Below are 14,460 nucleotides of genomic sequence, written 5' to 3' on the forward strand. Positions count from 1 at the left end.
CTGTAGGAAAAAGCTGTTGTTACAGCTGTTGTAGCTGTGCTGTTACCCTTAGTACTAGCAGCATTTTGCTTTTGGGATCCATAGGACTGTTTTCTGTGTACTATATCCTTACTCTTGGTGCTTACCCTCTTGATCATTTTGGAGGACCAACTATTAATGCTGGGTGGAATAGTTTGCTAAAAGGAGTTTACTGGCATCTCTACTGGTTATTCTTCAAACCACTGCCCATCCTCCTCTTCCCCAGCTTTATGAGTTTATTAACCCAGGGAATAAATCAACCTGCTCATGTAGCACATCCCATAATTACAATTAATATTTGTTAACTAACGTGTACTGAGTTCCAAGAAGATAGTACCTAGAGTTGGGTGAACAATTGAACAAATCCAGGAAGAGAGATAGGTATTTTTTAATGTAAAAACATTTGCGAGAACATCATTTTACAACACCAGGATATATCTGTGGCTTATACAAGCAGCCAATACTTTTAAAGCATCCTTTTTTTCCCTTCAGTCCATCAGTATTACCCAGGATGTTAACTTACAAAAAGTGTATTTTTAAGTAGTAATCTGGCTCTACCAATAGCCATTTTCAGCAAAAGGTACTCTTTTAATAGATGTGTAATGCATTACTATGTTGATGTAAATGGCAGAGCTTGCAGTGCTTAATGAACTTTGATCTCCCCACCTATGGTTTTAGCCTCCGTCTTTCTTTCATCTGTAATTTATTCACTCTCTGAAATCCATTAGTTTAAAGTGTCATGTCCTCAGGTGCGAATACTACTGAATATTGTCAGGGAATTCTAACTCTGACAAAGAAGTAATGTAATGAATAAAGGCTAGTGTTGTTGGTATGATTTTTCTCTTAAAGGGGAACCTTGTTAAGCAGCTTTTCTTATGATGGTTTCTCCACTGTTGCATACTAACTGAAACATTAATTGGAATGAAACCATACTAGAAGGCAGAGGAGGAGATGCATACCATGCTCATATGTGCAATCATGCAAAGTCCTTCAAGATGTCAGGAAGGAGCTGAACTCATTGTTTGGACTGTTGTTGTTGTACCTGGCTTGAATGAATAAGAGGAACAGAGCACCTGTTTAATAATTATCTGGTCCCTCGGGATGGAAGTTTGCCTCATCAAGGAAGTTGTTACTTCCTTACTGTATTTGCCTGGCCCACAGGGAGGTAATGCAGAGCTCTTAAAATCTTTCTGGTGTTGAGGTAATAACTTAAAATTCCCCAGGCTTGGAGATGTGGAGAGGTATTTTTCGTGCACTTCTGTCACATGCGTTTCCTCTTATCCTACCTAGATTACAAAGCCTAGTAAATTCTGCCAGATTTTAATCTGAAGCGATATTTAATGTACATTTTATTGGTAATGTCCATTGTTCTGTATTAGCATAAACTGAGCACAGAGATGGACTCGGAAGTTGTTGTCACTATGAACAAAGTGATCACTTGAATTACGATAAGTGCAATTACCATTTTTTTGTTTTGTTTCCTGTTACTCTTTACAAAAGGGGAAGAATACGTAGCGATAGTTGTTTGTTTTAAGCCACAGAAGACAATCACAGAAAGAAATAGGCCTGGTAAATGAATGGGAATTGAACTGTGGAAATGTCTGATTATTTGCCGCAAGTATTGCAAATGTAAAAGTAAAGCATGTACTGTATTAGCTTCTTTTCTCCCTTGATCCAGCTTGTGTTTATTTTTGATGTAGTTTTGGTCACTTTGCTTAGAAAAATGATTTGAGGGAGTCCAAATGCTGGCTAGCCCAAAAAGAAAAAAATCACGTGCTTATTATAGACTGGCATTATTTTAAGTGGGACTTAACATTGCTGTGTTATTTTGAGCTGCCCTGATTACTGAGTAGTGGACAGGGTATTTCAAAGACGTTTTAATACCCTGGGGTGTTTTCGGGGACGCGGCAGGAGGGCCGCAGCGGCCGGCAGGTGTTTCAGGCTGCCCGGAGCCCCAGTCACAGGTGCTCTCTCAGCCGCCTGGAGCTGAGGGGGGAGCAGGGCAATGCCCAGCGAACAGAAGCGCTCCCGCTCAGGCTGCCCCCTGCTCGCACTGCTTCACTTCCCTGCTGAGTGCCCGCTTTTAAGGCCGAGCCGGAGGCGGCGGGAGGCAGAGGCAGCCGCGCTCTGATCTCTGGCCAGCGGAACCTGGCCCGTCAGGCGGCCACCAAGCCGCGGAGCCGGAGCCTCGAGCACCGGGCTCAGCTCCCCGTGCGGGCCGTGCCTCCTGCGCTGTGCCTTCGGCACCCGAGCACGGACATGGCTCTTCAGCACCTGCGGCCCCTTGCACAGGGATGGCCAGTGCCTCTGGCAGAGCCCGACAAGTTTGGCAGGAGCGAACGCCCCTCTTCTCCCTGGGTATCAGGATTTAAACCCCCCCAGCAAGGAATAAAGGAATAAAACGCCCGCTTTTCCCCGTTCTGCCCGCGGCCGCCGGCCCCTTCCTCTCCCCTCCACGGCCGGGACAGGCGGCGCTTCCGGCGCGGGGGCGCTGCGGCCGCAGGGGGGCGCTGTGCGGGGCCGCCGCTCCCTCAGGGCCGCGGGGGAAGGCGGCCGGGGCCTCGCCCGGCTCGGGCTGCGAGCTGCGCTTGGCCGCAGCGAAACGAGCAGCTGGCAGGATGGTCGGACGGGTCAGCCCCATTTACCCTCCGCAGCCCGGTTTTTTTACTCGGTCCTTGCCATCTCTTAACACCTGGTGGTGGAAACTTGCTGCTCATTCAGCGTATTCACGCAATTAGGGAGTTTTTATCATCGCTGATCTGTAAAATCTATTTAAAAATCTCTTCAGAGATCAAGGGGCCTTGCTTGTTGACTGATCATCCTGAAAAAACAATCTAAATAGCCTGAACAGTTCTGTAAGCAGTGTGTGTCTGTGAGGGGTGCCTTCTAGGGAAACCTGGATGAGCCCTCACCTCAGGGCTGCTGCAAAGGAGAATGGGTGGTAGATTCCTTTTAACTTTTCCTCCCCAGCAGTTCTTAGTCATTAACCAGGTGCACCGACTTCAAAGGGGACAAATACCTGGTGGGCTGAGAAAAAGCTTCAATCTGGGAGTTGGTTTCCCTCATGTGCTGTCTGATGAGTTTTGTTGATTTAAAATACTAGAATAGAGCAAATAAAGTGACCTTTATGTATTTAAACCAGCTTCTCTGTATTGGCCAACATTTTTTCAGGAAAATGCTGAGTAATGTTTCGTAATTTATCGCTTTTACTGGTTTCTCTTATATCTCAATGTAAGTTCAGGTTCTGTGGAGAGCCTTCTTGTTTAGTACTGTGCTGGTGATAGCTGTCATTGCTTGGAGTAATAGTTTCTTGCATTCTGTCTCCATAAAGGCAATAGGATGTTGAACAGTTGTTGGGAATATCTGCGTTGTGGAGCCATTGAGCAACATTTCAACAGTGCATACAGAGACACAGTGGCAGAAACAGGATAAAACCCCTGTATTATCCTTGGTGGTTAAAATACTGTTTTCTCTGTCCCAGAGGAGTTTAGTATCTTCAAATACTTTCTCTGTGCAGTTGGTAACTCCACATTTGGACTGTATTTGATGAAAAGCTGTGCACTTATGTAGCTCTGATCAGCATAAGAAGTGTACGCAACAGTTCTGACCTCTGATGGTCAGAAAAAGCAGTATTCTCTGAGGCATGTTTTGAGATGGTGGTATCCTAGTTTGTGAGAATGACACTGAAAAAATATAAACAACCTGGTCCACCTTAATTTTTTACACTAGTGAGCTTGTCTCCACCCCGAGTCATAGGGAAGATGGTTTTTAATGATACTTCCAAGTGAAATGGAGGGAAAAGAACATACTTTTAAAAAAACTCTTGTATTTAAAGTCTTTAGAGGGTCTAAATGTCATTTGAATTCCTTTAAAAGGTTGTTGAAAGAGGAATTTGAGAAGGAGGGAGCAGAGACACTGTAGAAGCTTTAGAGAAGTTTAACTGTGTTCCATGCTGGTTCAGGAACTCCTGTTTGTAATTGTTCTGTCATTTGTTTTAACTACACAGAAACACAAAATGTTAAGTTTTCTATCTGGAGATGAGGAGAGGGAGCAATTTTTGAGTTAAGAAGTTATCTTTTGGGGTGGGACTGAGGATGCTGTCTTTCTTATTGCAGGCAAAACGAGCAGTACAGCGAGGAGCCACAGCGGTCATCTTTGATGTTTCTGAAAACCCAGATGCCATTGATCAGGTACGAAGCAATGTCAGGCAGGAAGCAACGTAGGTGTTGGGAACCTGATAGAAAGGGAAAACATTGGGGAGTTAGATTTTTCTTCTAGCTTTTGCTAGAATCCAGGTCTGGGATTACGGTTTTGAAAGAGGATGGAGGCAATTTTTTGTGGCCCATTATCTAATCAAGGAAGTTTTCTTTGCCCAGCTCTGTGTACAAAACACAGGATGTTTGGCTCTATCCAGCCTGTGATCAATAGTGTTGTTGAGCAGCTGCTGTTTTTGAGATTGTGAAACGACTTTCAAACCTGATTCTAAACAAGTTTCTTTTTAAAACATAACCATTTCTTTCTCATTTACAGCTGATGATTTCTGCCTATGTATTTTGTGGACAACCAGGGTTTTTCTTCTTTTTCCAAGTCTTGTTATAACTTTCATCTTTTTATTTGAAGTGGGTGAGGTAATAGCCCTATGAAAGGCTTTAACACACTTCAGTCAGTTCTGAGTTATTTCAGTGAAGAAACATAAGCACAAAAATAGTCTGCATTTGGTTTAGTTCTGTTTTGTCTTGAAACAAAACTGCTGTTTCTGTTACAGCAGAAACAAGTAGAGCTGAAGGTTTTTAAGTGCAGCCTATATTTCTCGGGGGAAACGAGAGATCATCAATGTTTACATTAAAAAAGCTGGCTTTAATTCTGAAGTGAGCATCTGTTGGACAAAGGAATCAGAAGACCCTGTGCAATGGATGCTTTGAGTACTGTGGTCTCCATGTGCATCAAAGTTGCAGCCTTGATCTTGAAAACATTCACAGGGATATTTTTTTCCCCTTTTCTACACAGGAAAAAAATCTTCACAAATATGTGATCTGTCTTTTTCTATTTTTTAACTCTGTGTTACAGCTTCTGGTTACTTTCAGCCACCCTGTTCTGGACTTGGGAAGCTGAATTACTGTCTCTTGTTCTTTTCCTTCTTACAGCAGCAGCTTTCCTTGCTTGATTATAAATAATAAACTGGGTGCGTCTGTCCCCAAGAGCTGGGAAACTAGTTTAGTGGGTATTTGAATATTTCAGGTGTACCAATAAAGTGGAAGAAGGTTAGTGGCTTAGAGCAGTAGCTGACAGAGTAAGTAGGCTCTGTTAGATGAAAGAGCAGTAGCCTGTGGGAACACTGGCAAACAGGAGAGAAATGACTGGATGTAGCTTTCATACTCTGAAAGTAACAGTTACTGGATTGGCTCTGTTCTCATGCTGCTCTGGATGCTTGTTTTTAATGGATTTTGATTCTCATTTAAAGTCTTCAGAACCCTTAACATCAGGAGTGCTAAGTAATTTATCTTGAAAATAAGTACCATTTTGACAGTCGTAAAGGAATTATGGAAGACCATGACAGATAACAGTGGAGGGAAGACTGACATGAGGTAATCTGAAGTATCTTTGGTTCAAATGGAAATATCCTCAGACACTAAGGGGAGCTGTTTAGGAAGTTTCCTCATGTATGCTTGTTACCAAGCACTAGAACAAATAAGGGAGACTGCTTTGAAAGGGAGGAGTGGAGTATTATGAAAGGCAGTCCCTCCTTCCAGTCAATGAACAGAAATTGGAGGCAGGCCTGACGAGAAGAGTTGTCCTCAGATAATTTGGTAGATGCCAAATGAAAGGACTTTGCCTAAATGGGGTTTATTCCCATTGATCTGAGTATCTTCTGCTGTAAATTAAGAATGAAACTTTTATTTTTAGAAACACTCTTTGAAGTCTGACTTGTTTCTTAGTTTTACTTTTGCATATTTGAAGACAAGTAACAGCACCCAGAGCATCATGTTTAGCAAGAATTTGACAATGTGCAAAAATGACTGAGGAGCTGGGAGAATTCTCTCTTAGATGAGAAATCATGAGAGGGTTATGTGTCTGGGAACAGGACTGCATTTGGATTTGGCCCTAGGCCAACAAGGCATGTAGACACATAGGATCCCTGGATACTTCAGTTAGTTTTTAGGTCATCACAAGATACCTGCCTTAAAAGTAGTTTGCTCAGTGTTCTCAGAAAATCCATCAGATACTAGGGAGAATCAGTTTTTAAGTCTCAATGAAATCTGTTATCATTACCTGGTCAGTTTAAGTAGAGTCCTTTAATCAGGATGATGGACCAGTCAGCTGGTAATTTCTACATGGTTTAGCCAGAACTAACAGGTAGCTGTCAACAATGCAGATATGTTAATCTCAGCCATAAGATACTCTTATTCTATTTGCTCACACTCCTGTCATCTCATTCCTTTCCCCTGTACCATTTCCATCTGCTTGTCAGTGCATTGTTTGTTTTGTATCAACCAGCCTCTGTACTTGTGTTTTTCTTGTAAGTCAGAATAAGCTAGATGAATTTATCGTGTTGGTGCCATTTTTTAACAGAACAGTTCTCTTGTCTAGTTATTACTCTCTCTGGTATATAATTTAGCAGATTGTTTTTCTGGATTAGTTGGCCAGAGGAGTTGCACATTGTCTACACTTGAAGGTGTTCAACATCTGTCTGGATAAAGCCGTGAGAAGCCTGATTTGATGTCATAGTTGACCATGCCTTTACCAGGAAGTTGGGCTCATGACATGCCTTCCCACACACATTATTTTCTGATTCTATGATCTGGCCTTTTTGACAAAACATAGCTGGACGTGGAAGGAAGTTTCAGGGTGAATTGTGTAGTCTACTGAAATACTTTACTCTTTGAGGCCCCTCATCCTGTAGTCAATAGGTCTCATGGTTGCTAGAACTCAAGTAATTTTGAATGAGTTTGTAGAGATAAACATCAGAAGTTACTAACTTAACTTGGCTAGGTACAAAGAGCCTGAAAGGCAGAACTCTGATATGAGATTGTTCAGAAAGCTGAATAGATTTATATGTGAATAATGTTGAAATTGAAAGATTGATAAAATGTAGCAGGGACAATTTCTTTGGAATGTGCAGATTTTTATTCTTCCTCATCGTGAAATTTAACATTACAAAATTGATATCTGCACTGATACATAATGCAGCCGAGTTAAAGCTGCAGTTCAGAAATAGCATTTGCTTATCCTTAATCTTAGTTTTGGTCCATAAAAGTAAATAAGGCAGCATAAGTCAAAAGTTCAATTCAGGTTTAATTCTGTAGAATACTTAACTAAAGGTCTGTGCTAGAAGAGAACAATCGGTGCTTGAAATCAATTCCATGTTCATAGTCCTTAACCGTTCTCTGCATTGTCCAGAAGGAAAGCAGTTATCCTGAAACATGCCTTTTGATCAGACTCTTTTCTTTTGTTCTAGCTGAACCAGGGCTCAGAGGACCCTCTGAAGAGACCAGTGGTGTATGTGAAAGGTGCTGATGCTGTCAAGCTAATGAACATAGTTAACAAGCAGAAAGTGGCACGGGCCAGGATTCAGCATCGCCCCCCACGGGTGAGACTTTCAGATCCTTTCTCTGGGTATCACAGTGCTGTTGTTACTGCAGGCAGGGCTTGTTCACTACACTGGGGGTGAAGATGTTCTGATGCTCCTTATGTGCATTAATACATGTGAAATTCTGTTGACCTAAATAAACTGAGTAACTGCACGGTGGACAAGCAGCTGCACCTGGTGTAAGTATGGAATCCACAATGTGGCATCTGCTGTCTTTCAGAAGGATGCTTTTGAGTATAGAAATGGCTAAAAAAATTACACAGTAGAAGTTTTTCTTGATTAAGTAACTTAGTTGTTGTACACTCCTGATGGTTCAGTTTTGGAAGGTGGCTTGCCCAATGTTAACTAATAATTCTGTGTAGTATTTTAAACATGGATGAATTATGATATTATCTGATTAACTATGAGAATATATGATATTTGTAATTGTAATATAAAACAGTTTTTCTAGACTTTTTTTCCCTGACACTCTACATACAGCTTATAGAAGAACAAAACTAGAGGTCATCCATGTCCCAGTTACCACTTTGGTTTCGGGGTTTGTTTTGTTTTTTTTTTTCTTTAATGGAATCCTTCTGTTAAAAAATGTATTTGAGAAGTGGGCCATTTTTTGAAAATTCAGATGTTGGTTTTCAGTCACTTACTTGCATAAGCAACCCAGTAAGCTATAAGAATTTGTTTTGGTGTGATTCACTGAGTTAAAAAACCTGGATTTTGCAGTTCAGAGACTGTAAACTTGACATCTCATGATTGGCATTCTGTGTATTCCATTCACTTGCAGTGGCACGTGAAACACAGGTTTTGTCTCATAGAATCCCAGTTAATGAACAGAACAATGTGTACTCTGACTTCTGCCATTATGACCATGTACAGTTGGCAATGGCTTCTGAGAAGTTAGAAAGAAACAACAGATTTGAGTATGATCTAAAGGAAGGAAAAATAATGCCATTGTTTTAATTTTTAAGCAACCCACCGAGTACTTTGATATGGGAATTTTCCTGGCCTTCTTTGTGGTTGTGTCTCTTGTTTGCCTCATTCTTCTTGTCAAGATCAAACTGAAACAGCGACGTAGTCAGGTAAGAACAGTAATGGGAATTCACCGAATGCTAAAAGTTAGCTTCTCTTACTTTGTCCTGAAATGTGCTCACAACTTTTAGAAATGCAGGATGCTCACTTATAACTGCCATCTTGGTGGCTCTGTGGTTTTATCCATGTGTGTAGGCCTTTAGAAGAACTTGTAAATATCTTTAAAGGAGATTTACATTGACCTATGATGTTTGTTCAGTTAAATCCTGAAGTGAAAACAGTACAGAAGCAGTCCACTTAGCCACTGGGAAGAAAGAGCATTTCTGGTTGTTCACAGGTTATCAGCAGCACTGGTATGCTTCTAAATGAGTCCAGACTCTTGCTGCTGTATTGTGGAGAGGATCAAAAATAAATCACAAATCTTTTCAATAGGATAACATCTATTGAAATGGGGGGGGTTTCAAGGTAAAAAGTTTAGTTAGGAGAAATTCCAGGTGACATACTTTGAGTTTGTACTGGAGGAAATGATACAGCTAACTTAAAATATTTCATTTCAGTCCCTTTCTCAAGTATTGCTCCAGGTAATGTGGTGATAACAGCATATTGGGGCATTACAGTCAATACTGACATAGAAGAAAAAGTTCCTGGCCAAGTTTTATATGTTGGCTTGAGTAGTTGCTGCTTATCAATTGAGCAGTTGCAGTGTATCTCATTTGTCAGTACCTTCACCCAGTTCTAATTCAGAGTAGTTTATCATTCTCACTTCTGCATGTGGCATACATTCTTTTCATGAGGCTTCTGGTCTGAATTCTAGTTACCCTTCTCTTTGTTTAATTTAAGAAATTATACATCAGTTGGGCCTGACATGTTAGATATGTAATGGTGGTGTTCTCTGCTACTGCACTCTAGTCCCTTACACAGCAGCATTGGCTTTTTTTTTTCCTTTTTTCTTTTCTTTTTTTTTTTTCCTTTCTTCTCATGTAGAATTCCATGAACAGGCTTGCAGTGCAAGCACTGGAGAAAATGGAGACCAGGAAGTTTAAGTCCAAAAGTAAGGGACACCGAGAAAGTAACTGTGGAGCACTGGATACACTCAGTAGCAGCTCCACCTCTGACTGTGCCATCTGCTTGGAGAAGTACATTGATGGGGAGGTAAAGGATGAAAGGTTTCTTCACCACGGGCTGGGAATGGAGGTGGTTTTAGCACTGTGGTACGTGGCTGGCTGTTGGGTACATTGTGTGCTGAGGTGATTACACCGAGCAGCCAACTTTGCCTCAGCTGCATCCTGCAGCTCTGAATTATACATGCTCCAAAGTGAGAGGTGCAGGATCCCATTTGCAAGTTGCTAGCTCCACTGTTCTTGCATTTCTGAAGAACAAGTCACAAAGAAGTCAGGGTTGCCTCAGCAGTTGTTTCTCTGGGTTAATTTGACAAGTCATGCACAAAGATGATGCATGCAAGCTCCATTGGAGGTAAGGAATATCCGTAGCATTTTGCTTTTCAAGATTTGATGGCACCCTGTCTTTAAAATGTCAAGTACACAGCACTGCTGGAAAACTAAAGGAGGAGAAGGAAGAGAGGTCAAAACATTCAGCAGCAGTTTTTTCACTCCTCAGTTACTATCACTTTATTGATATCAGGGCTTGGTGTCCATGACAGTTCTACCCAGAGGAAGCAATGAAAGAAAGGGTGAAATAGAAAATGGGCTTCTTAAAATAAATAAAATAGAGGCAGTCAATATTCACAACTCTCAATTTCCATAAGAAAGATTGTGTGAGGACATTTTATTTTGAAATTATCCATAAAAGAGTCATAATTTTTAGGGCAATAGAAAATACCAGCTGCATATTTGAGTGCTGCAAGGTACAAATAGAAAGTTTAATGAAGTTAGTTGATTGGAAATTATTAAGAGTAGCAAGGATTAAGGGAGACAAGGACTTAAAAAGAGTTGTACAGACTGACTGGAGAGGAAATTCAGACATGAACTTCAGCTTGAAGTGAGACATAGGGAAGAGCTTCACATGTATCAGGGATGGGTTGGGAACTGAGCATTGCTATTCAAGAACAAGATCTTGCTGCTTTAGATAGCTTTGTGAAAATAAATTGGTGGCAGTTTAACTGCTTTGTGGCAGTTGAAAAGGCAAATCAGATACTAGATATGAGATGGGAAAGTCTAGAGAACTGAACAGAAAACATAATTACACCACAGTGTAAGTTTTGTCATGTTCTCACTTTGAGTACTGTGTACTTCTGACCTCACCTCACAAAAGATACAGAATGGAATCAAAAGTGCTTCAGGAAAGGATAGTCACAAAATGGGCAAATATTTTGAATGGTTTCTGTAAAAAAACCCAAATGATTGAGTCGGCTCTTTAGATCCAGATTACTTGGGGATGGCGGGGAATACAAAGCTGTGTGGTGTTTCTCCACCAGGAGGTAGTAGTTCTGTGGAACTCCTTCCAAAGCATGTTAGAAATAAAAAACCTAAGCTCATGGGGAGACATGAGCAGTACTTGGAAGAAAGATTTGTTGCAGATTTCTGAGACATCCATTAGGCTCAGGAAATCCTGTAAACAGATCATAGCTGAAGGATAAGAGTCCTGGGCAAGGGAAAAAATATCATAAACTGTCTTGGTTTTGCTGTTACCTGAGTGTTTTCCATTGTGAATAAATGTAGGAAAGGTACATCATTACTCTTGTTTTGTTGGTTTTTTTTTTTTAATTCATTTAATATATTAAGGAAAACTTTCGTGATGGCCTTCTTAAAGGTATTGGGTCATACAGACATACTACAAAAAGTGTCCTAAAGAAATGTCCTATATCTGCATGGAGTTCTAAGGTGCCTGCAGACTATTGTTTTAGAGACAGCTGAGCACTAGCTAGCACAACTAGCTGTTGTGCTCTTGGCTGTCTTGATGCCATTTTTTTCCTTCTTAGCACTTCAAGACTAGGAATTGCTCCATTTAGTAGCCAGATTGAAAAAACTAGGAACAAACTGTGAAAAATTCACTTGTTAAGAGGAAGTGCTTTTTCATGGTCCTTCATCTGTTTCTTTAGGAGCTGCGTGTCATTCCTTGCACTCACCGATTCCACAAGAAATGTGTGGATCCTTGGCTGCTGCAGCATCACACCTGCCCTCACTGCCGCCATAACATCATAGGTAAGTGCTGCAGTGTGGATGCTCTGGTGTGTTGTTTCAGACAACTTAAAAGGTGAAATTAAAATTGTGCCTCTTTGTGAATCTCCATGGAGCTCTCAGTTATTGTGACACAGCCCTGGAAATACAGTTGGCCCCAAACTCTTTGAGAGCAGCTGAGTGCCTCTGGCATAACCTTGGGGTGGGGATGATGCCCAGCTGAGGGCAGTGTTGTGCAGCCCTGAGTGCAAGGATATGTTTTCCCTCGGGAATTACAAAGAAAACAGTGTATGGGCTTTTATTTTTCCATGGTGTTGTAATTTGGAATGTGGTTTCCCTTACTTGCCCTCTTCCTGCTTTCATTTCCTCTGTCTTAAGAAAGTTTTCTGTCGCTGCACATTTATGTAAAAATGTGTAAAGTGACAATTTGAGCAATGACTTCCAGTCTCCCTCAGCCTCTGCAAGATGTAAGCAAAAGATTTTGTATACATGAGAACAGTATCTGAAATAAATTCACTTCTTTTGCTTTTTAAGCAAATACATTTTGAGTGTTTCAATGGTTTCCAGACATGCTTTTGACTTTTGTTTTGCTCTTATTTCCTTCTGTGTAAAAAATTGGTGCATAATGTAATGACAGGGGAAAAAAAAATATCCTTCTTTCTTGCATAAAGTATATTCCATTTTATTCCCTACTAGTTCTACTTCTGCATTCTTATTTCTCTCATTCAGAACAGAAGAAGGGGAATGCAGCTCCAATCTGTCTGGAATCCATCAACCCAGCACGCGGCCGGCAGCAGAGGGTGATTCTGCCTGTCCACTACCCGGGCCGAGTGCACAGAGCGAGCCAGATAACAGCGTATCCCACTCGGACAAGCATGGACCCTCACGGAAACCCCATCACCTTGCTGACAGTTGAGCGACACGGTGAACAGAGCCTCTACCAAACCCCGTCCCCAGCCTATATTCGCAGTTATCAGCCCATTCATTTGGACCATGCTTTAAACACACATCACTGCAGCCTGGAGCACAGGGCTTACTCTCCAGCTCACAACTTCCGAAGACCCAAGTTTGGTGGACGCAACTTTTCCAAAGCGGCGTGCTTTTCCCGATACGAGACCATGTATCAGCACTACTACTTCCAAGGCCTTAGTTACCCTGAGCAAGATGGACAGCTTCCAGCTGGCATTTCCTCAAAGGGTCCTTCCCGTGCCTTTCAGCCTGGTAGCAGCATGCTTTTCCCTCCTGTGGTACATGTAATGCCCTCGTCCCGCTTGGAGAGTGGCAGTACTTCCAGCTTTAGCTGCTATCACGGTCATCGCTCAGTGTGCAGTGGGTATTTGGCTGACTGCCCCGGGAGTGACAGCAGCAGCAGCAGTTCTGGTCAGTGCCACTGCTCCTCCAGTGATTCCATGGTTGACTGCACCGAGGTCAGTAACCAGGGGGTTTACGGGAGCTGCTCCACCTTCCGCAGCTCTTTGAGCAGTGACTATGACCCGTACGTTTACCGCAGTAGGAGCCCTTGCCGAGCGGGTGAGGTTGGTGGTGCAAACAGGGGTGCAATTGTGCTTTTGGAGGGCCCCCACCAGGACGAGCTTGCAGCTCACGGTCATGGTATGGTGGGTGCTGACTGCCGGCCTGTGCCAGCTTCTTCCTCAGGGGACCAACTGTCTAATTGCAGCATGGATATGAACTATAGCAGTAATTCCTCACTAGAGCACAGGGATCCAAATGGCACTACCTCAGAGGGAGGACCTGAGGCCGCTCCTGGTGCTGCCTTGGATGTTAAAAGGAACTGGAAGAATCCAGAGATAGCAGGGTCGATTTCAGAGCAGGCATGCGCATGCTGCTTTGAATTCCAGCACTCTGCCCTGGAGCCTAGCAGTGGGACAGCTGACTGTAGTGCACTCTTCCTTAGCTCCCCACTTTGGGGGACATGTGGCCAAGGAATTGAACCACAGTCAGGGAACACCCCAGGCTTGTACAGTATTAACTCAGACCACTTACATAGGACAGATGGGGTAAAATATGAGGGGTTGCCCTGCTGCTTCTATGAAGAGAAGCAGGTAGCCTGTAGTAGCAACAGTGGCAGTGGAGGTGGTGGCTGCTATACAGAAGACTATGCAGTGAATGTGCAGTACACGCTTCCTGATGACACCATGCCAAACTGCTGTAAGGGTGTATGTGATCTGGGTCAACGCATTCCCATAATTCCTGAAGACAGAGACTGTGAGCTGATTCTACCGCCAGAGCACCAAGGGACCCACATAGGAGGCTGTAGCTCCTGGGATGGAACACCTGAGCTAGACACTTACCTGCACTGTCAAGGTATTGGAGAGGTACAGGTGGAGAGGGAGGTGTGCTATGAGGCATCATCATTCCTGCGGCAGAACTACTCTCAGGAGGAGGAAACTGGAATGCCCTTTCCCAGTCCCACTCTGAACTCACAGAAGCTTATGATGACCACAAAGGCCACAGGTAACATATGTGCTTTTTTTGATTACTTGCTATCTTTCTGTGTTAGTGTATGAAATGCTGCCAGCTACCTAGGTACCTGCAGCCATAAAGGTTACTCTATCCTTCACATAAGGGCAGGTTATTGAGTAACCATTCACCCCAAAGTATTATTCCCTGTTCTCATTTGGTCAAAGCTGAGGAGGAGATGATAGCTTACTAATTAACCCTATAAAAGCT

The 14,460-nt window shown here is 42.5% G+C and overlaps 1 protein-coding gene across 2 annotated transcripts in view; it reads left to right on the forward strand.

The window, feature by feature from the left end:
• Positions 1-14,460, forward strand: part of ZNRF3 (zinc and ring finger 3) — a 66,181-nt gene that overhangs the window by 48,109 nt on the left and 3,612 nt on the right. Inside the window, exons 3-8 of one of the 2 annotated variants that reach the window (XM_058851204.1) lie at positions 4,134-4,208; positions 7,475-7,606; positions 8,572-8,682; positions 9,617-9,784; positions 11,691-11,793; positions 12,499-14,244. In XM_058851204.1, the coding sequence (XP_058707187.1) occupies positions 4,134-4,208; positions 7,475-7,606; positions 8,572-8,682; positions 9,617-9,784; positions 11,691-11,793; positions 12,499-14,244 (2,335 nt within the window). The remainder of the gene's footprint in view (positions 1-4,133; positions 4,209-7,474; positions 7,607-8,571; positions 8,683-9,616; positions 9,785-11,690; positions 11,794-12,498; positions 14,245-14,460) is intronic. The other variant, XM_058851205.1, reaches the window with a different exon arrangement.

This window comes from Poecile atricapillus, chromosome 16, assembly GCF_030490865.1.
Source record: "Poecile atricapillus isolate bPoeAtr1 chromosome 16, bPoeAtr1.hap1, whole genome shotgun sequence".
In the NCBI taxonomy this organism is placed as follows: domain Eukaryota; kingdom Metazoa; phylum Chordata; class Aves; order Passeriformes; family Paridae; genus Poecile; species Poecile atricapillus.